Genomic DNA, 24,896 nt, shown 5'->3' with positions numbered 1-24,896 from the left:
ACAAGTAAATAAAAATTCTGAGGTTAAATTTATTTATTTATTCACTTGCAAATTTTAGACAATGATTCTGCAACCTCAGACCCTGATGCTGAAATCACTGCCAAGACCAACGGGAAAGGGAGCCCTGGGGAGCAGTCGCCAAGCCCCGTCCAGTTCATAAACAGTGAGGGAGCCGGGGACTCCAGCCGCTCGACCCTTCAGAGGTGCTCTCATCAGATTCATGTTTTCACTGCATTTTACCTTCATTAATCTAGATACCAATGTCAGCGATTTAACGACCTTAGAAACAGGTTGGCGTAGTGAAGTCCCACATTTTCATCTCAGCCATTCTATTTTCTCTTTATATCAATGCCACCTCCTGGATCTTGTCACAGCATTCTTAGTTAATGTAAGAATATATTGATAGGAGAGCATTAATTTTCACTCCTCAACCCCATTCTTCTCAGTCTTCCTATATGCAAATTTGCTATTAGGACTTAGCTTTACAACCACTATCTTTTGACTCAGGGAGTATGATTTCCCCCCCCTCTCCTTTTCTGTCTGCTGCAGCTTATAATTACCCTGTCTAGAATCAGAAGAAAAATAGAGTGCCACACATAGTGCTCTGATATTAAATAGGCGCAAAGGAGAGTGAAAGCAGCCTTGGTGTCAACTCTCAAATGCACATGGCAGTTTCATGATGCAGCACTTCCTCACAGATATTCACTGTTGATTATAAGACGGTGCTGATTTTCTGCACATATCCATCCCTTCTACTGGTAAAATAGTTCTACTAGAGAAGCTAGTTCTACTAGAGAAAGAATTGCTATTGTCGACTGCACTATTATTATTTTTATAACTACTTCTGTGCAAGGACTCTAAAATTGCATTCAAAACAAGATAGACCAACAAGGCTTCCACTGAGCACGTAATTTCACATGAAATAGAGTTTCTTCTCCTTTGGTTCAACAAAATATGCACTATAGGGCATATAGTTGTAGTGATCATTGGATTTAAAGGCAGAATTTGACTTGCTGTGATGGGAGAGGAACTATTGCTAGACTAATCTGTGGTTTGGCACATGTGTCTTCATATTTGCCTGGAAGAGTGATTATCTTCTTATCCCAATACAGATATTTCACTACTCGCCACTTTGATCATAACACCTATCCTTTTTTCTCTGATTCATGTTTTTGCCACATTTTGCCTATATTAACCTGGCGACCAATTTCAGTGATTTTATGACCTCAGAAACAGGTCAGAAACAGACCTCCCTCGTTTTAATCCTAGCTTTTCCACTGTCTCATTACACGAATGCTGCCAAATCTAAAAGCCTCTTCAGCCTCAACACTATAACCTATAAAATGGAAGTGACTACAGACAACTATTGAAAACATTAAGGTTCAAAATCCATACTGGATGAGTCACTGTATCAGTATATGAAATACATGAAAACACTGTTGTTACTTTATGTTAAATATGATATACATAGAAATGCCTTCAGTTTTCCTGCCCTGTCAACCGTATTCTTTCCTCTTTTGCTCTGCTTTCTCACACTCATCAAAATTCCATTGGAGTAACTGTTTGCCTCTTTCTTTCTCTGAATGCTGCCCTTGCTTCTGGAGGCAGCTTGCGCTTACAGTTTCTGCCCCTCTGCGTGCTAATGACCTAACGTGCATTCTCTGAAGGCTAGTATGGACAGTGGATCCCCTCCTTTGGGTCCAGGGTGAGAGAACAGGAATCCATCCGTAGGATCTTGCATTCAGAGGCAGAACTGAGACACCACATCCATTTTCCTTTTTCTTTGAAGTGTCTTTTAAAGAGACATTGAGCACCCTCTCGCCATTCTGAAGAAACACATTTGACCTTTAAGCCACCAATCCCTGACTAGTGTCTACTGACCTACTTTTTCACTTGCAGCGTCATCAGTGGCGTTGGGGAACTGGATCTAGACAAAGGGCTCGTGAAGAAAGTAGAGCCCAGTACCAAAGACAAACCTTATCCCGACTGCCCCTTCCTGCTGCTAGATGTGAGAGATAGAGATTCTTACCAGCAGTGCCACATTGTTGGAGGTAAGAGAGAGAAGGCCTTACAGTGTCTCACTCCTGAGAACACAGCCCGGTACTGAGCCCAGGCAGGCTCAAACCACAGCCTGTGGTCAGCAGTTGGGGAAGCCCTATGTTAGCCAGATGTGTTCTGGGAACCTGTAAGTTGGCTCTACCACATGCTCTGAGAGAAGCTGGTGACTCTCTCAGGGGGCTCAGGGGCCCAGGGCTAAATGTCAGAAACAGTGAAGTGACACTTCTTATTTGTTCATAGTGTCCTGTTTCTTTTCTTTCACAAAAGTATTTAGGTTTATAACTAGTTGATTTTGAAAATATGTTTCTTTTAACTCTTAGACTTTAAACCAGCTGAGAATTGGGGCCAGGTTGTACCGAGAGCTACAAACTTCCTAAGCTTTTTCTTCTCTTTGCAGCTTACAGTTACCCAATTGCAACTCTGTCTAGAACAATGAACCCTTATTCAAATGATATTCTTGAATATGTATCCTTTGTTGCATTTTAAGGAGTTGGATGGTATAAAGACTGAAGACTCAATCTTATCATGAATCATGCTCCTAGTAAGAAAACCCTATGAAGGACCTTTGATATTAATTAGTTTACTTAGCATATTTTAGAATTTTGATCCTTAGCTGTTGCTGAGAATGCTTCCAAGCCATCCTGCAGTAGGACAAAAAACATTAGGTTAAAGGTTATGATCTGTTGAGAGTCAGTCCTAAGACTGTTTTCCCCAGAAAGTTTTCCCAAGTAAAATGTAAGGAGTGAATTTTTTTCCTTCTATTTTAATTTTTTTTGCTTCTTGAAATTTTAATTTTTTGCTCATAAAAATCATACAAATAGAAAATAATTTAAATACTGAAAAATATAAAAAAGAAAATTGAAATAACCACACAATTGAACAACAAACTCTTACTACATTTTTTGTGTATTTTATTCCAGACTGTCTTCTTTATCTTTTTAACAAAGTAAAAATTATACTGTATATATAATTTAGTATGTTGCTTTTCCCCACTTCATATTACAGTGTATTTCCCCACACTAATACAAGCTCTTTATAAACTCTATTTTTGATGCAGTATAAGATCTCATCTTTAGATTTACTGTAATTTACTAAATCATTCCTCTTTGAAGGAATGGACTTTCAGGTGGTTCCCATTTTTTTACTATTATAAATAAGACTGCAGTGGACACGTTGGGCATAAAAGTTTTTCTGTTTCCTCATCTGTAAAATGGAGGTTGTAATACTTACTCTCCAGGATTGTACAGATGAAAGAGCCAAAGAGTGTACAGTGTGTAACTAGTGCCGTCTTGGACATGGTGATACTAGTTCATAGAAGAAAAGGATACCAGCTTGTGTGGTTTCCACGACAGGAAAAAGTCCTGAACCCCCTGAAGAGGGGTCATCCGATGCTCCTTGAACTCAGAGAGGTAAACCTTGACAGCTCTTCTTCCTCAGGGGTTTCTGTATAGTCTAGGAGCATTAGCTCAGTGTGGTCGAACCTTAACTCATCTGCTTCTTAGAAAAATGCCCATGGCAAGATCATCATTCTGTATGACGACGATGAGAGGCTGGCCAGCCAGGCAGCTACCACCATGTGCGAGCGGGGATTTGAGAACCTCTTCATGCTTTCCGGAGGTGAGGGGCTGTGTTCTGCTTAGGACGTAAAAGGCGAATACCTGGGCTCACACTCCTTCAACTCCACCCCTATCGCCTTTTCCCTCCTGGAGCTCAGAACTTAGTATTCTGGAAACAGAGACAACCATGCTGGCAGAAAGGAGTCAGGATACGTGAAACTTCCTTTAGCTCCATCAGCACATGTTTTTAATTCCTGAAATAATGATGTTACTTTATGGCTCTGTAAGAAAGCCTTAATGCTGCAGACTTGAGCTAAACGATTTCTGGTGGAATTCTCAGAATCCCACATAACAACTGACATTTTCTGGTGTAATTTACTTAATGGTGAAGCAGTTAAGAAAGATTTCCTGTCCTTGTGTTGAGGAGGCATGCGGGCTCCTTTCCAGGTTGCCTTGGCCTCACCGTGCTAACACGGCTTTTTCTGATGATCTTCCACACCTAGGTCTAAAAGTCTTAGCTCAGAAATTCCCAGAAGGACTGATTACGGGTTCCCTGCCAGCATCTTGCCAGCAGACCCTTCCGCCTGCTTCTGCCCGGAAACGATCCGGCCCGAAAGTGCCGCCCCCAGCAGCCGAGAATAAATGGAGATTTACCCCAGAAGACCTAAAGAAGATAGAATATTACCTGGAAGAGGACCAGGGTCCTGCAGACAGTACTAGTAAGATATTTTGACCTTTAGAAATAATGTTTTCTGTAGAACTTGAGATTTGCAGCTTTGAACATCAACCTCATCATATGAGAAGCTTGATCTCTTATATTCAGATTCTTCAAATATTTGCAGGAGAAGGGGAATGTGCAGGTGCTATGTGAGGAGGGGGGAGGTGAGTGGAGGGGAGATTATGGTGAGAATTAGGCATTGCACACAGACATAGAAAGAGAAGAGAGGGTATCAGTCAAATAAAGTGTGCATCTCAGGCAGAGTTGAGAGGCTAAGCTAAGGCTTTCAGATTCCTTCTCGGAAAGCTTTGCTTCCTTCTGCTGCTTCTGGGTACCTTTAAACTACTTCTGGCCTTTCCTTTGGCACACTGCTTTCTCTTTTTCCTCTAACCATTCCTGTACCCTTCTCTACTGAGAAGGAATGAAGGACAGATGAGGTTGATTGGATAATGGAGAGGAAGGAAAGAAAAGCTATCTGGGTTTCCCTTCATCCCTGCCCCCTTCCCCACCTTCTAATTGATCTCAAGGATGAAGAGTAGGTTTTAGCCTAAAGTAGATGCTGAATAGGACTTCATTAGTTTAAAAGTGGTTTGTAGCATAAGACTTCATTAGTTTAAAAGTGTACTTGGCAGGTTGTCCCTGGAATCATTTTTGCAGCTCTGCTCCCTGCTTTCTTGCTCCCTTCAGGCCGGCTGAGCCAAGGTAATGCTTCTGGAAGAGACTCCAAGGTTCCAGGCTCCCGCAGCGGTCAGAACCTGCCTGCCGGGGCCCCTGCCGGCCACCAGAACCCCCGCTCGCTGGGCAGTGGCCACCTGCAAGGCAAACCCTGGAAGTAAAGACTTTGTCTTAGTCAAATAAATGTTTTCTCTCCTTTCGGAACCCCTGAGCAGTTCACAAGTTGGTCATTTTAAGAAGCTGCTGCAGAGGAAAGACCTCAACGTGTGTCAGGCCCTCTTCCCTCTTCCTGTCTCCAGCTCCTCTCCCACATCCAACCCGGGAAGGATTTTTACAAAACCCAGAGGCATGACAGGCTCTAGTGTCCTCCCTGTTGTTTACAGAATATTTAAGTCTCTGAAACTGAGTAGGAAAAAAGTCTAATTTTTTTAGGCTTTCTTTTTGTTTGTTTGTTTTTAATAAGGTCCAGTTTGTTTTGGTCTATATCCTGCGTTGTTTTGTAAATACTTCAGGCGCATCTGGTGTGTCCTTCCCAGCCAGTTCTTTTTCACTCACTCTTCTTGGTTTCACGAAGGCTCTCTCGGTAGGCTTTGCAGCCTGAGAAGCTGTCCCCGGGGGTGCAGACGATTCGTAGCTTTCAGCCCCCACCAGCTGTGGACCCGCTGGCTGAGGAGCTCTTCGCCCAGCACCCGAGGCAGGCTCCGTCTGGAAGCCGGTACCTGTGAGCGTCACTCGGTTAAGATTTAGTAGTAGCTCTCACATGTGCTCAGCGCTTCTCCTCCTCACTAGATGTTTTCCTGGAACCAGCACAGGTGATGATGTGTGCTCAGCTGCCTTCACGGGCAAGTCCTGCCCACTGTTCAGGGCCGGGTTGAGAGCCACTGAAGCCCCCTGGAGCCGTCCCTCATTTGCGGTTGGTTTATTAGTTGTAAACTCCCATTACCCAGCTCAGGCCCATCCATCTTAGATGGGTAGAAATTATGGCCACTTGAAAACGTTGGCTTTGGTTGGGCCACTGCCCGCACACAAGGTGAGGACAACTCCACAGTCCTTTGTCAGAGCTGACAACCCTTTAAACCCTTGCTTAAAAATACAGTATTAGTCTAATTGAGTAATTAGTGCAATTCCCTGCTTACTTCTCATTCTCATGACTGAGCTGTGATTAGGAGGTTTTGAATATAGATTCTTGTTTGGGCCAGAATTTTGAATCAGCGTTAATTGAATTGCTAGATGACTGACATTCATTCCATTTAATTGGGGGAACAAAAGACCTCAGGTAAGGATGAGGAACTATGAAATCATCAGGCAAAGGAAAAAGAGCCTTGTTAATTTTTATGGTCTGTGATCTGTAGCTGTGATAAGGGACTAAGGAATAAATTGTGCTCTTTGTCATGGCAACCAGCTTCTGAAAAGCCAGCTGAAAATTGCCTATCCTTAGGTGGTTATTGCTGCTGGGTAAGATTTGTCTTAACAGGACTATTTTTCTCACCACCAAAAAAAAAATGTATCACAGTATTTCCAGCATGGGGGGCTGTGTTTGTAGGAGAAATAAAGGTAATAAATATCTTATAGAGACATATGGAAAAATAACTTTCACATTCAGCCCAGTTCTGTTTTAGTGTGTTTATCCTTCTCTACTTGATTTCCAAAGTGCAACATTTTCCGATGCTTTAGAAATCAAACAAACCAGGGACATTGTTCAGATGTCAAGCTGTGCCCAATTTTCCACAAGATTCAAGAATCTTGTATAAAATTCAGCCAACGTACACATAGCTTTAAAGAGGAGCCTGTCATGTTTCCCCATAAATTTATTGCCTGAGAACTAAGTTCAGCCTTTTGCTAATGCCAAAATGCTCTGGCTTTTTATTTTCTTTACAGCATAGATTTTTAAAAATGCAAATTTTTCCACACTCAACTTTCCCCTAGCATGGACAAGATTTTCAGCCATTTTGGACACATATGCATTTTTAAGAAAAAAATTTTTTTTTCTCTGTGACAAAGTTCTGGTTATGCCATTTTCAAGTCGACTAGTCGGGAGTTTAGATTTCCCCACTCGATTCTATTTTGAAAGTAAATGGTAGTCCCCCTTTGTTCCTATTCTGCATTCTCATCACCACACAACACTAGAGTGTTAGAAACTACTATGTATATGTGCAAAGTCAGTATAGCTGAACCTATTAGAATTGCAGTGCGTTTAGTTGAGAGATCTGGCAGGTTGACTATATTTATGTGTGTTTCTCCATAGCGCTTTGCCTATTGGTAAGGATTTTAAATAACTACTCCTCAAAGACCTGTTCTGGTTCTGCACTTTGTGTGTTAAATGTCACTTGCAGTTTTTACACGCTCAAGGTATTGCTTTGAATGTTCTACTTTACTAGTTTCTTCGTTAGATTAACTGACATGTATTATCTAAGCGATCTGTGATACTCTGTGCAATTGTGAAAGTTGAAGATTAAAGTACATAGTTCTTAATTTGTTGTTTGCTGTTAATATGCTGAGATCTGCCAACTTCTCTCTTCCTGTCTGTTGAGATGATTTGTGGGGAGTCACATGAGACTGGGGTGATCTGAAAGAGTACTTCTTTTTGCTCTATCTCCCAGTAATGCATATTTTCTTTGTGTAAATGAACCAGGAAATCATTCCAATTAGGGCAGTGGACTTTAGCTTTCTAGTCAGAAGGGTTTCTCCTCATGCCCAGCAGGGACTGATTGCCACCTTAAACTCATTAGAGCGGGGCTTTCTTGTCAGCGTTGGGGGTTGATGAGCTTCCCTTGCCTGGGAACTTATGACCCCCTAGATGGAAAATGCTTTATCAATGTACAACTGCTGCTCCATCTGAGCAATGGTGAGGGCCAAAGTCTAAATAATAAGTTCAGTACTTTATCTACTGTATTTAAGAAAGAAAAGAGGGAAGGAAAGAGAGAAGCAAGGAAACAAGAAGTGTGGAGGGAGGAAGGGGAAGGCAACATTACTCATTTGAGTACAAAAAGAACATCTCGGGCTGTTACAATGTCAGGTTTAATCTATTGAAAGGCATAGAATGGGGACCTCCCTGGCAGTCCAGTGGTTAAGACTTTGCCTTCCAATGCAGGAGGTGTGGGTTCGATCCCTGGTTGGGGAGCTAAGAATCCCACATGCCTCATAGCCAAAAAAACAAACGAAAACCCCCCATAAAACAGAAGCAATATTGTAACAAATTCAATAAAAGACTTTAAAAAGGGTCCACATCAAAAAAAAACTTTATAAAAAAAGTAAAAAGAAAGACATAGAATGAATCAAATTACCTAAATGTAATTTTATTTTTTACCTTTAGCAGAAAACCAGAACTAGCACAATCATATTGGACTTGGGGTGTAAATCAGAATTAAAAGAGAACAAATAGTGTTCATTAGTTGCTGAGGGATTTTTCCTGTGATACTACTGAGATTATACAAAAATTCATAAGACTTTAGGCTACTCACCAAGAACACAGAACAAAACAAAACCTTCTTTTCTCTAATTCCCTTGTGGAATATAAGTGAAATCAGAGTCCTAGGCTAGGAAGAAATATGTAGCCAATTTTTCTTGTGTTGGTTTTGGTTTCTGTCATGTTATAAATTGGTTGTAGATTCTGTCTTTTATGTTATCTGACTTTTTTAGGGGGGATAATTAATTTCTGTCCACCTGGATTTAAATCCATGACTCCCTTCCTGCTCTACTCTGAAGATAATCATTAAGAACCTTTCTTTCCCCAGTTCCAAAATATTCCCAGTGTCTCTAATGTGCGTTTATTTTTTCACAATTCTTTCAGTTTCAACTCCCATAATACTTTCCTTTTTCTTTTTCAAGAAACATCAGAAATGTGGATATTATATCAGTTTATGTGAGCATGATGATATGCTTATCTACTGTTCAATTAATTTTTTGATTAAAATATATTTTTCCCATAAAAAACAATAAATAGGACACATTGTGCTTCCAAAGTGTTCAGAAGACATTTGGGTAGTAATACGTTCCTAAAGTTGCAGTAATTACTGAAATTGCTATTGCCACGTCCTTTATTGGCACACAGGTCAGTTATAGCATAAAATATGTAATGGTGGCAATTTGTCAGCAGTGAATTCTGACAGGACAGGATTCAGTGCATGATTTTATGTGTTTACAAAACTATATTGCCCCCCTCCTCCCCCATCTCCTTACGGTCTCACTCTCTGATGCTTATCCTCTTTGTTCCAAATGCAGACGCAGATTCTCTTCACCTGCATAACATCCTGAGGCACCTGGTGAAATGTGTGGCAAACAGAGGTCACTTATTAAATACTATTGACTGATGGACTACATTTTAAAAAAATTATTTAAAATTATTTTTGACTATAACCTCCCAGAGGGTGAAAATCACCAACTACATGACATTGGCCCTTAATAAGGGTGTGTGAATAAATGAACTGAACCTGTCAAGACTGAAGTCTGGGATGTAAAGCCCATTGTGGTGGCCACTCAGCGCTGGTCTGCCATTCTGGAGACCTGGAAAGTTTGTTATCCCTTGTCCTCTTGTACATCCTACTTTTGTATGTGAGACATTCATCACTCTGAGATTTTTAGATTACCCTCTGCAGGAGGTACCCAAGAAGCTGTTAGGGCCGTTATTATTAGCCTGGCTGTCTGCAGTCTGCCTGTTTCCATGGTCCCCTCAAGCTCAAAGTAGCCTTCAGAATTCAACTGCACCATCCCCATCTGAGAGTGGGTTTTATTTTCTCTTTTGTTTCAAATCTTGAAGATTTCCAGGTAATAATGTTAGCAAACATTTATGGAGAGCTTACTATGTGTTAGGCAGTATTCCTAGATTCTTCATTTTATGTTTTGACTCATTTGACTATCAGAACATCCCTACGAGGTAGGCACCCCCATTTTCAGGTGAGGAGACTGAGGGTCAAATGGAAATTAAGCAACTCGCCCTGTGTCACTGAGCTGGAAGGTTGAGAAACCATTCTGCTCTGTGCTTGTCCACTCTGGGTGGGTACAGCCACTCTCTCCCTGGCTACGCCTCCAATTCACTAACAAAAATGTAACTTTCTGGGCTTCCCTGGTGGCGCAGTGGTTGCGAGTCTGCCTGCTGATGCAGGGGACACGGGTTCGTGCGCCGGTCCGGGAAGATCCCACATGCTGCGGAGTGGCTGGGCTCGTGAGCCATGGCCGCTGAGCCTGCACGTCCGGAGCCTGTGCTCCGCAACGGTAGAGGCCACAACAGTGAGAGGCCTGTGTACCGCAAAAAAAAAAAAAAAAAAAAGTAACTTTCCCTTGGCTGTTGGCTTCCCTTCCTTCCTTGTCACCTGAGATTCCACTGAAAGCTTTCCTCCTCTGCCTGCATAAAAGGTGAGGAATTCAGGGACTGAAACATCTGCTCCTGGGACCATTCCACTGTCTGTGTCTGGTGACCTATCTAGAAGACAGGTGCTCCAGGGTTTGTGAGATTTGTTTCTTAATGAGGTATCACTTAAGGAATGGGAGTTACAAACTTTTCATTAGATTGTAGGGGAAAAGGCTGTTTTCCTGATGGTTGAACTATCCAATAAAACCATATTGATATGATTTGTGTCTGAATTTCTCTTTCCTTTGTGGTGATGTTTCTGATTTAGGCTGAAACATAAATTGTGTGAATTGGCTCATGGCCGCAGGCCTGGGCTTCGTGGGAGGAAGCAGCAGCAAACCTCTGTGCCTCAGTCCATGTTAGCAGAGCTCTCATTCCACCGCACTCCTCTAAAAATGTAGCCGAACATACCATGGTAGTTAAGCAGAAGACTTATAACTTTCTTTTAGTTGGGCAGTAAACATTTGGCAGTCTTCACTTCTGGGGTCGTTAGCTGATGCTCACAGTTTGAGTTGCCAAATTAATGTGGATCCTGAAAGCTTTGGGGAGAATTCATTACCCTTTGACAGTTTTTCAGATTTGACGGGTGCTCTGTGCTTCTTTCTCAGAGCTCTTCCTTCATCTGGCCGATCTGAATGTTTTGGTTGGTCATATCAGTTTCCTGTAAGGAGCATCTGGGTCGTAGTGTGTTCACAGAATGATGTTTCTGTCCTTAGAGCCCTTAGAGCAAGAATTCGTCTGCATCTTCAAATCCACCTAGTCCCACTTGCCCTTGCAAAACAATTGCTGAGATGATGAATAGCCCTGTACTGGATGAGGGACCAGTGAGGTCATATCTGGATTGTATTCAATGACATTTCAATTTTAACTTCAGGCCAAAGCCAGAAAGCTAGACATGCATATCTTAGTGTTAATTCAAAAGACCACCCAAAGGATTCTTATGGACCACGAATGGCCCACGGGCCACATTGAGAACCATAGATAATGCTCTAAGAACAAAGTAAAATGAGTTCATTTAAAAATAAAGATTTTTGAAAAGTCCTAGAGAATAGGCATTAGCATAATCAATTCCCCAGATTGCTGCGGGAACTGAAAGTGAGCAGCAAGCGCTCTTGGGAGTTGTCATCTGAGCTACCACAGAGTGCTTAGGGAATGGCCCCCAACCAGGAGACATTAGTACCCTGCCCTTGGTAGAAACACTTGCTTCCAGCTCTATCTGGAGTATAAACTTTTCCAAAAATAAGACCTTGTTCTGGGCAACAGCAGAAGAAATGAGTTTAGACAAATGATGAAAAAGAATCTGGGCACAAATTAAGATGGCCATTTAGATGTTTGATTTTGATAATAAGTTGATCTTAGATAACTTCACCCACAGGTAATCTGGTGTGTTTGAAATAGCTTTTTTTTAACCCCCCTGATTACACAAACTCATTGCAAGAAATTCAGAAAAGTATAAAGAGGAAAACCACCACCGCTGCCTGGGGTAACCACAATTATTATTATTGGGGAATATCTACTTCCAGGCATAGTGGGTGTGCGTTTTTCAAACAAAAATGAGATTCATACTCAATATACTATGTTGTAGCCTGCTTTTTTTTTAAACAACTGTATGGAAATATAAATTACATGCCATAAAATTCACCCATTTTAAGGATACAATTCAGTGATTTTTAGTAAATGTACAGAGTTGAGAAAGCACCACCACAATCCTGTTTTAGAATATTTCCATCATGTGACCAGCTTCTTTTGCCCAGTATATTGTGACCATTTTTCCATATCAACACAGACTACAATGGCTTCCCGATATTCCATTGTGTAAATCGGTAATACCCATATCAATACTGGTATCTATCTAGGTTCTTTTCCTTTTAATTTAACTTTTTATTATTACAACCTTGTATATATGTTTATTTGAACTTCTCAAAATATTTTTATAAAATAAATTCCTCCAAGTGGACTTACTGGGTCAAAGTGTCAATACGCTGAAATTTTTTACTTATAGTGCCAAATTCCCCTCCAGGAGGGTCGTGTAAATTTATCCTCCCACCAGCAGTATATGGCAGGTCTCATTTCTTCATACTCTTGATAACACTGAGTTGTCAGTCTTTTTATTCTTTGTCAATCTGATGGGAGAAAAATAATATATTTTTCTTTAATGTACAAAAAATAATCACTCAGAAAATCAGTATCTTTCATTTATTGGCTTTTTGTGTTTCTTCTTTTGGGAATTGCCTATTTTTCTTTTGAAATGTTAGTCTTTTTTTTAAACCCCTTTTACTTGTAAGAGCTTTTTTCCCCTCAAGGTTATTAATACTTTTTCATATACACCACATTATTTTCTAAAATTTTTGTTTCTTTTAGCTTTATGATTTTATTTATAAAATAAAATTTTTACCCATAGATTTGTAAAAATATGTATCTGCAAACTGGAAAGTTCTTCCTGTAGTTGAAAATAGAAAAAAAAATGTTAATGACTTCCATGTCTCCATTTAACGAGCATTTATTAAGTGCCTACTCTGTGTCATGTACTTGGCCAACCAGTAGAAATTGAGTGTTGAGCAAAACAGCACAATCCCTGCCCTCATGGAATTTTCATTCTGGTGCTTTACTCCTGTCTTTTCAGCTTTCTTAAGACTCTTACTTGCTCAGAGCCTTACTTTCTAAACTACAACTCAGGGAAATTCAAAATGACTTGCAAGCCTACAAAATAAAGATTATAAAATTTATAAGTTCTCTAGTATATGTGGAGAACACTCATTCAACAAATATTTATTGGGTATCTGTATGTCAAGTACTGTTGATGGTTCTGGAGATTGAATGCCAAGTCAAGTGGTCTCTGCTATCAGGGAGTACAGTTTATTTTAAATTAAGCAATTCTACCCTTGAAGCCTAAGTAATCCAGTTTCGTAAAATGATATATTGTCTTGCTAACTTAATATTTTTTCACTTATCAGTCTTTATTAAACAGTAAGATCAGTTTCGTTTTTTTTTTACTTGCCCAAACTGAGCCATTACAGTGGGTTTCAGCTTATCTACATAAATTGAAGGGAAATGGTTCCCAAAAGATAACTTGAAGGAAGTGTCATAAAATCTTTAGATCATCCTTCTGTAAAGACTGAAACACCATTTAACCTTGCCTTATAAACTTATATATGTATAACTGTATGTGTACTATATGTATAGTCAGCCTCATTCTTTTTGTTTTTTAGAATGTTTGGTAGCAAAAAAAAAATTAAAATAAAAAAATGAATGGGGTATAATTATAAAAATTTTGAATCACTATATTGTATATGTGAAACTAATATATACTGTAAATCAACTATACCTCAATTTTAGAAAATTAAAAATTATAAAAAACCTCCAAGATGAAAATTCCCCAATGGGCCTTTAAAAAAAAAGAAAAAATCGTTTGATCTTCAGGCTATTTTATGTGAAAAAGACACAGATTTTAAGTCAGTGAAGATGGATGCATTGTGATACTTCATCTGACTGATACAGGGAGAGGCTGCCATCCTTACCCCAGCCCCCCTATTTGGGAAGCTACCAAGCCACCCCCCATCCACTTCCCAGCAAGTTCAGTGGGAGGAACCCCCTGCTTGACAGTCACACCTTAAGAGATTTGGAAGAAACGGAATGTAGATTCTTGCTTTGAAAAAAAGTTGAGATATATGCTATGTGCTGTGGGGCTAGCCACTAAGTGTGATATCACGGCCACCAGAATCACCAAGCAAGGGAGGGAAGCCAAATCCTAGGAGCTGTGGAGGGTATGGGGAAGGAGAGGAGAGCCTTACGTTTGAGAAAGTTTGCTAATGATAATGAGTGGTGGTGAGTGGAAGAGGAGACAATGTAGCAGGAGATGCTAGAAAGGATGGGGCAGTGAGAAGTAAACTACTTCTGTCTCTAAAGGCAAAGTCTTCCTGATACACTTCAATTAATAAAATGCCCTGGGATTGGTGTTTGTTCTTTATCTTCAGTAAATGATTCCATTTAACCCAACTGTGTCCTTCCAACTTAATTAGGAGTGGGAGACCATACTTTGCTCTATAGAAATTTGCTTTACCTGGCTGCAACATTGATTTGGGACAACACTGGCCACTAGGATTATTCTAGTTTGTACTCAGGGTTATTGCTTTTGTAGATGAATGGATCCAACCAGCTACACTATTGTACAAGCTGAATTCCTCACCACTGCGGGGTGCCGGGCATTTGGTTAGCAGCTGTGGCTGCTGCTTGCTCCTAAGGTATGAACAAATCACCCCACTGACGAGCTGAGCTCAGGGTGGTCTAATTAAAACAGATGCCACTTGGATACAACTTCACAGGACCTTGGAATGCAGGGGAGTTTAAGGGTCATCTAGTCCAACTACCCACACGTTTCCAGTGAGACCTGCGGGAACTAAATCACTTCTGCCACAGCTTGAAAAGGCAGACATGCCACATGCATTCCCACACATGAGCCCCATTCTGGTCCACGTACACTCAAACTTTATTTGGCTGCCTGGGTGGGGACGGAGAGGAGGAGGAAGACAGCGCTGAAGGGCCGGGTCAGTAGGGGTGATTCAGCGTGTGCTCCATGATGGTCAGAAGTGCCAGCCATGTCTCCTGGGCCGTGGGGATGATCTGGGAGGCCGGCAGCAGGAAGCCATAGCGCCCGGTGTCCCGGAGCTCGAAGGTGAAGGAGTACTTGATGCCCTGGTCGTAGGTCCAGTCAATGGTGCCTCCACTGGCTTGGTCTGGGGCAGGAGCAGACCGGCAGAACAAAGGTCACTCGCTTGAAAACATTTGCATGGGCTGGGCTAATGGTCCAAAGCCCAGAGCCTCGTGCAGTGTTGACTGGAGTCAGCATCTGCTAAGTTCCTACTGTTGACCAAGCAGCCTGGCTTCCTCCCAAGAAGCTCCCCTGAAGGGTCTTAGTCCAAGAGGCCCAGAGAGGCAGACCAGCGATGGTTCTCCTCTCACTGGGTCATGCAAGGAAGCTCCCACGATTTTGAAAGCCACCTCCATCTAACAGCCACTTGGGTCAAGCCCCCACATATACCAGAGTTGCCCACTTGGGTAACCAGGACTGTCCCCCGGATGCTGGTCTGCAGGGGGAAAGTGCAAGGGTCAGAGTCAAAGCAAAAGCCCCTCGTCTGTCTTTTGCAGACAGATTTGCAGTAGGTATCAAAGCAGCTGCAGAATCGGGCACGGGAGAGGGAGGTGGCTGCATATCAGGATTTAACTCCACAATATTGAACAAAGCAAAAACCTTTTGACTCAGGGTTAAAACAGTTTCCAAAGAAGGCCTGGAGTCCAAAAGTAAGGCCAGCCCCAGGTGAGACTGTGCCTCACTCACCCCCAGAACTGGGCACTTGGGGCAGGAAGTCTGAGGTGTGTCCCTGCGCCCTGCTTCTTCAGTACTCTCACCTCCTGTCAGCCACAAGCTTGCTGTGTCTCTTCAGGGCTCAATGGGATCTGAACACCGCAACCTCAACCCCTGCTGCCATCCCCGCCACCTGTCTCTGCTGCAGCCACTGGGTCTCTGTGCTCTTCCTGCCGTTCCCATACACGCCAGGTCAGGGCACACGGGAAGGCCTTTGTTCTAGAAGATTCCTCTGCCTGGAAGGCTCTTCCTCAAATAGCCTCTTAGCTCCATCCCTCCTTTCCTTCAATACTTGCCCAAATTTCACTCTCTCAATGAGGCCTATGCTTCAGTCCACCGGCCGTGCTTCCACCCCCAGTACTCCTGAGTCCCCTCACCCTGTCCTAGTAGTTCTTTTTCTCCCAGCACTTATCACCTAACACATGGTATCATTTCCTTATTCATGTTTATTGTCATGGCTGGCTAGAATGGAGGTTTCCTGATCTTGGCTTATTTTTATTCCCAACTGTATCCCAAGCACACAAAACAAGGCCTGGTGTATCATAGGTGTTCAATAAACATTTGTTGACTTAATTCCATGTTGATGTAGCAGTCCTCCTCTCAGGGGCAGTGCATGGATAAGTAAGCTGGGAAAAGATAGGATATATTCTCTAACTGAAGGGCATTGGAGGAAGAGTATTTTTTAAGTTGAATTTCTTAGGGATCTACAATACAAAGGCCAGCAGAACTCTCTACCCGCTCCATGCATGAAGCTGAACTTAACCCCAAGATAAGAGTTCTCAGAGGAACTGAAGGGTTTGTCTGAAGGTATCGAGGAAGGCAGAGTTCACATGAGGAAAGGGCCCCGCTGCCCACCAAGCCAGCGGTAGTCAGGCGTGGCCAGGGCTGTTCTCCTCACCCATGCTCCCAGGTTGGGGAACCCTTGGCTACCTCCTCCAGGAGGGACACTTCCTCCAGCAGGGAAAGCCAGCTGAGCTTCCTCCCAGACCACCCACAGAGACAATGCACCTACTTACAAATTGTTGTGATGATGCTGCCATACTTGAACTTGGTCCCATACAGAGAGGTCAGGGCCTCAACAGCAGACTTAGCCACCTGATCCTGGAGAAAACGCCAAGCAACACTGCTTGTCATGGCCAGCAGTGCCAGACCCCCAGAACCACAGGGCCAGGGTACCCTGGGGGCTGGCAGGATGACCCAGGAGCACATACCCTGCAGAAGCCGGCCCCCAGCAGAGAGCATGGAACCTGTTGGGTCCTGCAGGGTCAGGCCCGGGAACTCAGCAGGATGTGACCTTGTGGGATGTCTGGCTGCTACTTCACTGCCCTTTGGTCACCCTGCAGCTCCAGGTTTAAACTTGTGGTACAAGCTCAAAGTCCACCCCTACCCCTTCCTCTGTCATGTGACAGAAGTGACTCAACCACTCTGTGCCTCAGCTTTCCAGACAGAAAGGCTAGTCTGCCCTGCTGGTCTTCTCAAGCCATCAGGGGTCCATGGGAGAAAGGGGTGCTAGGCACAGTGTAGGGCCTCGTGCCTTAAGCAGGTTTGATGGATAAACCCAGGCCCACCCAAAGCTGCCTTTGGGATGAGAGGGCAAGCAGGGATCAGCACGTACCAGCTCATCCTTGTCTGCAGGTGATTCTCTTTTGTAGCCAAAGGGATATAAGAGGAGCTGGGAGTAGCTGTGGATGGAGATGAAGGCCTTGATGTTCCCGTGTTCTTTCACAAAGTCCACGATGGACTTGACCTCCACTTCGGAATTGGCAAACTTGCCACGGTAAGTTTCCGAGCATGGGTTGCTGCTGGATCCGGCCTCTGTGGGAGGGGAGAGTTGGCATTCCTTACACCCAAGCAATGTAGCTTCCATGGCTTCTGGTCTTTGCATGAGTTGAGATGCAGGAGGGCTCACCCCCACCCCGGATAAGGAAAGGGCAGAAGCCTTTTATAAGCTGGGGGTCCTGCCTCCCTCCCCAGCCAAACTTGGACAAAGCTGATGGACATGCCCAGAGAGGTTGGAAGGGCTCCTCAAGCAACACCAGTTCCTGCAGTGAAGTGACCACAGAGGGAAGGAGCTGAAGTTACGCTAGACAACCAATAGATTGGTTTCAGACCTCAGTTCCATTGGGAGGGACTTTACAGGCAAGGGACAAGCAGATCTCAGAGGGCCACCTTCCTCACTGTGCACCTTGGAGGAGAGGCCAACATTACCCATGCGCCTCCACTGCTGGGGCAGGAGAGGGTTGGGGGATGACAGGACAAAGGACAGTAAGAAGCCATTCTGGGGTGTCCATCCCTGCTCCCCAAACCACACTGGGCCTTACTCCCAAAGCCAGCGTCCCAGTTCCTGTTGGGGTCCACCCCAATGCAGGTGGAGCCCGACGTCAGGGATCGAGTCTTGCGCCACATTCGATTCTGAGAAAGAAAAAGTGATCAGCCACCCAACAGAGGCCACAATCAACACAGAGCCCCAATCCGGAGCCTGGGTGTGGACACAGTATGGAATCAGAAGCCACTTTCAACTGGTTGTCAGGGAGGAAGGTCTGCAAAGGGGGCTCTTGGCTGAAGGAAAATGGAGGAGACAATGGATGGCATTTGGCCAGGGGGTTCTACTGGCAGAAAGAGGAAGGCATGTGGCAACCACCCCCCCCCAGCCCCTTACAAAATTGATTGGTAGCATGCTGTCCCATAGACATAAAGTAGAACCAGGGAAGAAGGTCTGGGCAGTGTGTCTCCACTGGGGAAAGTTCTGTCCCCCACAACCTGGACATTTGGCAATATCTGAAGATGTTTTCGGTTGTCTCATCTGGGGGCTTGAGTCAGTCAGGAAGCTGCTTGCGCAGGACAGCCCCCAACACATGAAGAATTATCTGCCCCAAACGTCAAGAATGCCAAGGTCAAGAACCCCTAGTCTAGGGGGACAGGTCTGTTTGTCCCTCTCTCAACTTCTGGGAGTTGAGATTAGGGGTGAGTAGCTTGTGGGGCTCAGAGGACAGAGGCCCACCCTGCTTTCCCCAAGAAGAGGAGAAGGCCTGTACCTTGCTGTGGGTGAAGGCAAAACCATCAGGGTTGGTGACGATCTCCAAGAATATGTCCATGTTGTCCAGAATGGCAGTGAAAGCTGGGTCCTGGCCATAGTCTTGTGCGATCTGGTGGAGGTTGGGGAGCAGAGGGGCAGAGCGCGCCAGGCCAGGAATCTGCCATGCTAGAGCAATGGATGCCTGCCCTCGACCTCCCTCTGTGGTCATTGCTTCTGGATGGAAGCAGGGGCCAGGGCTTCTATGGGCCTTGGATACCAATGCCCTACCAGGCGAGAGCACCCTCACCTCCGTAGGCTTACCTTCTTTGCAAACCAGACCCCACTGGCCTGGGTGACCCACTCCCGAGAATGGATGCCCGTGTCAATCCAGATGGCTGGACGGTTGTTCCCCCCAGTGCTGAACTGGATGAGAAGAGCAGGAAATAGTTCAGCTGGGGCCCTGTCTCACCTCCTTGAAGGGGAGTGCACCCCAACCCAGAGGCTGCCTGCTCTCTGGTATCTCAGGTTGAGGCTCTGTTTGTGGGACCATCACTCAGGTGGGATGTGGGAGTGGGTCTGGACCGGGATCCTGCAGAGCTTTGCCTCCTGCCCTCAGCTCAAGCTTGGCGCAAATAATGACTAAGCCAGACTTTCGGGCCCCTCCATGTTCCAATGCCCATACATAGTTCTCTGTCGGAGGTCACAAACAAAACATTTTATCTGGACTACCAGACACTGGGATACTTTCCACAATGTGACACTTGACTGGAAACACTTGCGTCACCTAAAATTGTGTGTGTACTGGTATGCACACACCTATGCTACACAGGGAGTCCATATAACAGTGTGTTCTCTGTAACCCTGGGCTCACCCATGGGTGCCTACGCACAGATGTGGGGGCCCAGTCTTGCAGATGTGCTCACGTACATCCACTGGCAGGTGCCCGTTACCTTCAGCACGTAGATGGGACGGCCTTCGTAGCTGCTGCCGATCTGGAGCTTGCTGACAAGCTGTGGGTGCTCGGCCGCCAGCAAGTCCATGAAGTCATAGATCTGAGGAGGCAGAGGAGGGAAGGCTGCCTTCATGGCTTCCGGGCACCTGGATGCCTCCCTTAGCAGCTCCGTTAGCGAGCCTGCTGTGAGCCCTGAATGCGGAGGAGCCACGACCCAGAGCCTCGAGGCCACATGGTGACAGAGCAGATGTCACGCACACCCAGGCTGGCCCTGGCGTGTTCTGCCAGTCTGACGAAGAGCTTGGTGCTTGTGGAGCGGGGCCCCGGGGTCCCTCACCTCCTCCAGGGTGTGGTAGGTGGCATAGTTAAAGGTGTTAGTGCTGCGGGCCCGGCTCCGGGAGGCGAACATCTGCTCCTGCTCGTCGTCCAGCAGCGACTGCACGTCCTCTATCATGATTGTGTATCTGAGGCCACGGGCCTCCAGGAAGACTTTGACAGCCTGGATGCTGGGGAAGGGCACTCGGACGTCGATGGGGGAGCCTGGCTGGGCAGGGCCCCTCCAAAAATCCAGCTGGGGAGGACAAGAGCCACTGTCACAGCGGGCTGGGAAAGGGCCTGCCCGGGATAGGGTGTCGGCACCAGAATTTCCCATATAATTGGGGATGGGGCACAGCTGTTAGGGGAAGAGGCTGCAGGGAATCCCTGGGTGCTGGACAAAGTCCAGTTTGGTCAGGGAAATGGCCCAGGAAGCAGAGTGGAGAGGCTTTGAGGCAGCAAGGGAGAGAGAAGAATTAGAAGTTGGGGCGATGTGGGGGGCTCTTTTGCTCAGATGCTCAAAGGCAGCAAGATTCTAGCACTGGGAAGTTTAAGTCACTTCCTAACAGGGATCAGTCCCATGGCTCCCTCCTGGGTGGCTGGGGAGAGAGAGCCCAGGCCCCATTTGGCCCCAGGTGGGAGGGGGTCTGAGGCGAGCCCATCTGCCCTGAGACGTACCCTGGGGCCTCAGGGCAGCTCCCACATCCTCTAACCTGTAGGTGCTCCAGGTCCTCCAGCTCCTTCACCATCTGTACCTGGGCTTCATCGGCCGCAGAGATTCGGAGCACCTGGTGCCTGGGCAGAGCGGGAGGGGAGACTGAGGGCCTGAGCAGCTCCTACTGGCTATGCGTGCTCCCTAGGTGGGAGGAGGGCGGCTGGGCCTCGGTCCTCTGGGCTGAGCAGGGGAAGCACGAGGGATCCTAGCGACGGGAGGCCTGGGCTCCTCGGAACCTTCTGGACACTGCTGCTGTCCCTATCCCAGCTTAGACTCTTTCTCTCTAAAGCTAGCTAGGCCTCCTCCTGCCTCCTCTTCTGAAGAGTCCTCCTCAGAGCTCAGATATTCTCCAGGGCTCAAGAGGCTGTCCTAAGAGACCTGACCCCTTCTCAGTCCTGGTCCCCAGTCAGCCTTCCTTCCAGGATGTGCTAGTCTGCTCCTCTCTGACCATCTTCCCATGTGTCTGTCTGTCCCTCTCCTCCAGATGCTGGCTGGGGGTTAAGTCCTCCCTATCTCCCTTCTGAGCACCCCTTCCTCTCCATGCTCCTACCCCACGAAGTCCTCTTTGCCAAGGACAGCCCCCAGCAGCACGCTCAAAATCAGCAGCCCCTGCATGCTGCAGCCAGTTGGGAAGGTCAGTTGAGGCGGAGAAGGTCCTGGGGCCTTTTAAACTCTCCCAGGACAGAGGTCTCCTGGCTGTGCCCAAGAGTTGTCCTTCCACTTGCACCTGGGCTCTATCCCACGGGGAGGGAGAGGTGGGAGTTCCAAGCTCTGACACCTACCCACTCTCCCTGATAAAGTGGCAGGGAACAGGACAGCTGGAGAGATAAGCCAGGCCTCAACCCCTGGCCATGAGGGGCCGTCCTGGGCCTGAGGGTCAGCTAGGGCTGAGGCCTCCCAGCTGGAGCCCTGATTGCCCAGAGCCCTGCAGCCCACAGACCCTATGGTCCTGTTTACTGACCCGGCAATGGAGAAGGAGCCAGGACTCTGGAGTGGCCACACCAGCTGCAGCCTCATGTGAGGTGTCCTCTTCTCCCATTTCCCGGAGCACCAGCTCTTTTGTTCCTATGAGAGAGCAGGATGGGACCTTCTGGGACCCCAGCCAGCTCCCAGATTTCCTGGCTTCTCACCACACGGGCTTTGTCCAGGGCTGCCTGACCTTTAGGGTACAACCCCGTGAAGGAAACTTCCCAGCCCCACTCTTACCAGTCTCGGTGGCCTTGTGGGAATCAGGCCACAGCACAGAAGCAGAAGTTTCCCTCCACCCCCACTGCTCTAGGGCTCTGGGATCAAGGGTTGCCCTTGATGGGAACTGTAACCAGATGTCCTCTGAGTAGACAGTGCGGTGGTGGGAACCAGGGCCAGAACCCTGTTGGGACTGCACACTGTATAGGAGACACTGGAATTCACAACGGGGAATTTGCTCTGGCTCTGGATGCTGACCTCATTGCAGAGACATCTAACACAAATCTGCCCTAATCCACCAGGGCCCCAGTGGTTCCCCGGCAGCATCTGGGGGCCCTGCTCTGGGTCAGGGCCTCAGGCTTGGGCACTGCCAACAACGAAGGCGGCCCTTTCCAGTTTCCATCTCTTCCCTCTGCCTCCCTAGCCCACCTCCTATGGTCCAACCTTCCTATGCCAAGGCAGAGTGACCCCATTACATTTACCCACAACTCTCTCCTGAGCATAGCTCTGGGAAGATGATGAAACACTGAATCCATCCTCAACAGATATTGAGCCTCCATGAAGACTGTTCCTTTCTACTCTGGCAGCTTTTCCTGCCCTCCAGACCCCAGGCAAGGCTTACCACCTCCCTGAAGCTTCCTCTGGCTTCTTTCTCTCTCACCTACCTGCTCCTTCTCTGAATGTTCATCTCTTTGCTCATTCATCCTCTGGGTCAGGTCCTGTGCTCCACCCTGAGATGATGCCCGAAGCAGATGGGTGGGTCCCTGATCTCACAGAACTCAGTCTAATGGAGAAGACAGAAGTAACCAACTAACTTGTGTCCTCTCAGGCTTTCCAAGAAGCTGTGGGTCAATAAGACAGGATTAAGCATGCAAGAGATTCATGGGGAGACACATCCATGAAGGATAAAGGGGAGAGAGAAGAGCCTTACCTCGTTGCAGGTCTGACACCTGGGAGAGGATTGGGCAGGAGGAACTCGGGCAGCAGTGCAGTTTTGAATCTTGGAGCCAACATTGCAGTTCAGGGAGCCCTGCGTCCTATAGGAATGCTGGTACTAGTGCCGCATTGTGCTCAGTCACTAGCTGGGAACAGCCCGTGGGAAGTGTGGCCACATCATACCACGGTGATACTCCCCACTGACTTGTCAGGGAGCTGAGAGAGCTCACAGTCTAGCGGGAAAGACAGAAGTAACCAACCAACATGTTGGTTCTCCAACAGGTCTCCAAGAAGCTGTCACCAAGACAGGATTAAACATAAAAGACACTCACTGGGTTGCTCTCCTTGCTGTAGGAGACCTGAGCAGTGCATTTCCTGTGATGTGAAGTGAAAAGTACCAGTAGGGGTATGGACTTAGAACTATGGGCTCATCCAAGAGTGTCCAGGGAAGACTTTACCAAGAATGTGAAACTTGATCTGGGTCTTAATGACTGGATTTTGCCAGGGATGGAAGGGAAGTGGTGTTTATCACACTGCTTGGTTCTTGAGCACAAACTGATATTTATTTCTCCTTAATTGTTCCTAGAGTGTTATTTCTGTCTCCCCAATGAGACTAGACATTTCCTGAGACCAGGAACCAGGTCTCACCCATCCCTCAGTCCCCCTCATCTCTTAGTGCCCTGCAGTGCTCTCGAGCTGTTCCTTTTTTAATTTTATTTATTTATTTATTTATTTATGGCTGTGTTGGGTCTTCATTGCTCCGCACAGGTTTTCTCTAGTTGTGGGGATCAGGGGCTACTCTTTGTTGTGGTGCGCGGGCTTCTCACTGCGGTGGCTTTTCTCTTTGTGGAGTACGGGCTCTAGGCGCACGGGCTTCAGTAGTTGTGACTCGTGGGCTCTAGAGCGCAGGCTCAGTAGTTGTGGCGCCTGGGCCTAGCTGCTCTGTGGCATGTGGGATCTTCCCAGACCAGGGCTTGAACCCGTGTCTCCTGCATTGGCAGGTGGACTCTTAACCACTATGCCACCAAGGAAGCCCCTCGAGCTGCTCTAATCTGTTCCCCACTAGGAAAGAAAGTTTTGTAGAGCCTTTCTTTAGTTTGCATTATGAAAACAATATTTCTTTTTCTATTTCTAAATCAAAAGTGGTCCTATAATTTTTAATGTTTCATGCACACTACACATGTTGAAGGGTGTGTTGGCTAACTCTTGGCCTTTTGTGAATTTCTTCCAGAAAAGACAAGACCATTGGAAAAGGGGTGGGGGGAAGGCACTGCCTCGCCAAGGGGCCTCTTGCTGCCTCCAGCCAGCAATCTAAGTTGTCCAAGAGTCATATAGTCTATTTTCTTGCAAGGTTGGAAAAGATTAATTCAATGTTGCAAGTTGAAATTAAGGCCAGCACTGGCAGGAAGCTGAAAGCACAGTGGCAGAGGAATGTGGGTCTCAGATGGAAATTAAGCCTAATTCCTGGGGTCCCTCCAAAGCACCTCAGTAAGCTGAAAATTGCCTTTTGGTAAAGACCAATTTGCTAGACTGGAACCTGGGGCAGAGGGCCACAACTCTGCCTCTCTACCCATGGGCATGTTTGACATTGGTCCAGAGCAAGGGCAAAGGATGAGGGCCATTGGGCTGAAAGCTGGGGGAACAGGCAGATCACCAAGACCTATTAGCATGAGAAAGAAACCACCAGGCCGGCATCTAGATTCAAGGACAAGTCACTGGGTAAGTGCCTGAGCGCAAATAGACGAAAGACCTGCTGTTTCCACGTGGACAAGCATTCAGCATCCCTTTCTCCTTCCTGCTGGCTGAGCAAACCCAGATTGAATGCAGGTGTCACCCCTCAGAAAAGTCACCCCATTCCCAGCTTAGGGATAAATTCTAAGATTGGTCTAAGACAATCTTCAAGGAATCTCATTCTCTTTTGCAAGTGAAGTGATTGGTTTAGAGGTGGGCACGTGACACAGTTTTGTCAATGAGATGTGAGGGGAGGTCAGTGAGGAAGCTTCTAGAAAACATTTCCCCACTCTTGAGAAGGAGGTACCTTTCTCGAATATTGTCAAGTCT

General features: G+C 46.1%; 2 protein-coding genes across 4 annotated transcripts in view; one reads left to right on the top strand and one right to left on the bottom strand.

Annotated features, from left to right (window-relative positions):
* The window catches only part of CEP41 (centrosomal protein 41), a 43,760-nt gene extending 36,308 nt beyond the window's left edge, over positions 1–7,452 (top strand). For 2 of the 3 annotated variants that reach the window (XM_079932022.1, XM_079932021.1), the window contains 6 exons: positions 59–203; positions 1,900–2,051; positions 2,456–2,523; positions 3,561–3,675; positions 4,118–4,333; positions 5,020–7,452. In XM_079932022.1, the coding sequence (XP_079788148.1) occupies positions 59–203; positions 1,900–2,051; positions 2,456–2,523; positions 3,561–3,675; positions 4,118–4,333; positions 5,020–5,168 (845 nt within the window). In that variant the 3' untranslated portion in view covers positions 5,169–7,452. Of the gene's footprint in view, positions 1–58; positions 204–1,899; positions 2,052–2,455; positions 2,524–3,560; positions 3,676–4,117; positions 4,334–4,989 lie in introns of all 3 variants that reach the window. The other variant, XM_079932023.1, reaches the window with a different exon arrangement.
* A 7,447-nt stretch (positions 7,453–14,899) lies between these two features.
* On the bottom strand, positions 14,900–21,329 carry CPA1 (carboxypeptidase A1; the record flags this gene model as incomplete). The annotated part of the gene is made up of 10 exons (XM_079932670.1): positions 14,900–15,087; positions 16,733–16,817; positions 17,332–17,531; positions 18,038–18,128; positions 18,752–18,862; positions 19,054–19,155; positions 19,683–19,784; positions 20,022–20,255; positions 20,713–20,794; positions 21,265–21,329. 10 exons carry the CDS (start codon positions 21,327–21,329, stop codon positions 14,900–14,902), a joined length of 1,260 nt encoding a protein of 419 aa, XP_079788796.1.
* Between the last annotated feature and the right edge of the window lie 3,567 nt (positions 21,330–24,896).

The sequence above is a fragment of the Stenella coeruleoalba genome, assembly GCF_951394435.1.
Source record: "Stenella coeruleoalba genome assembly, chromosome: 9".
Classification (NCBI taxonomy): Eukaryota; Metazoa; Chordata; class Mammalia; order Artiodactyla; family Delphinidae; genus Stenella; species Stenella coeruleoalba.
Note: the sequence above shows the minus strand (reverse complement) of the source record. Positions and strands in the feature narration are given on the sequence as shown.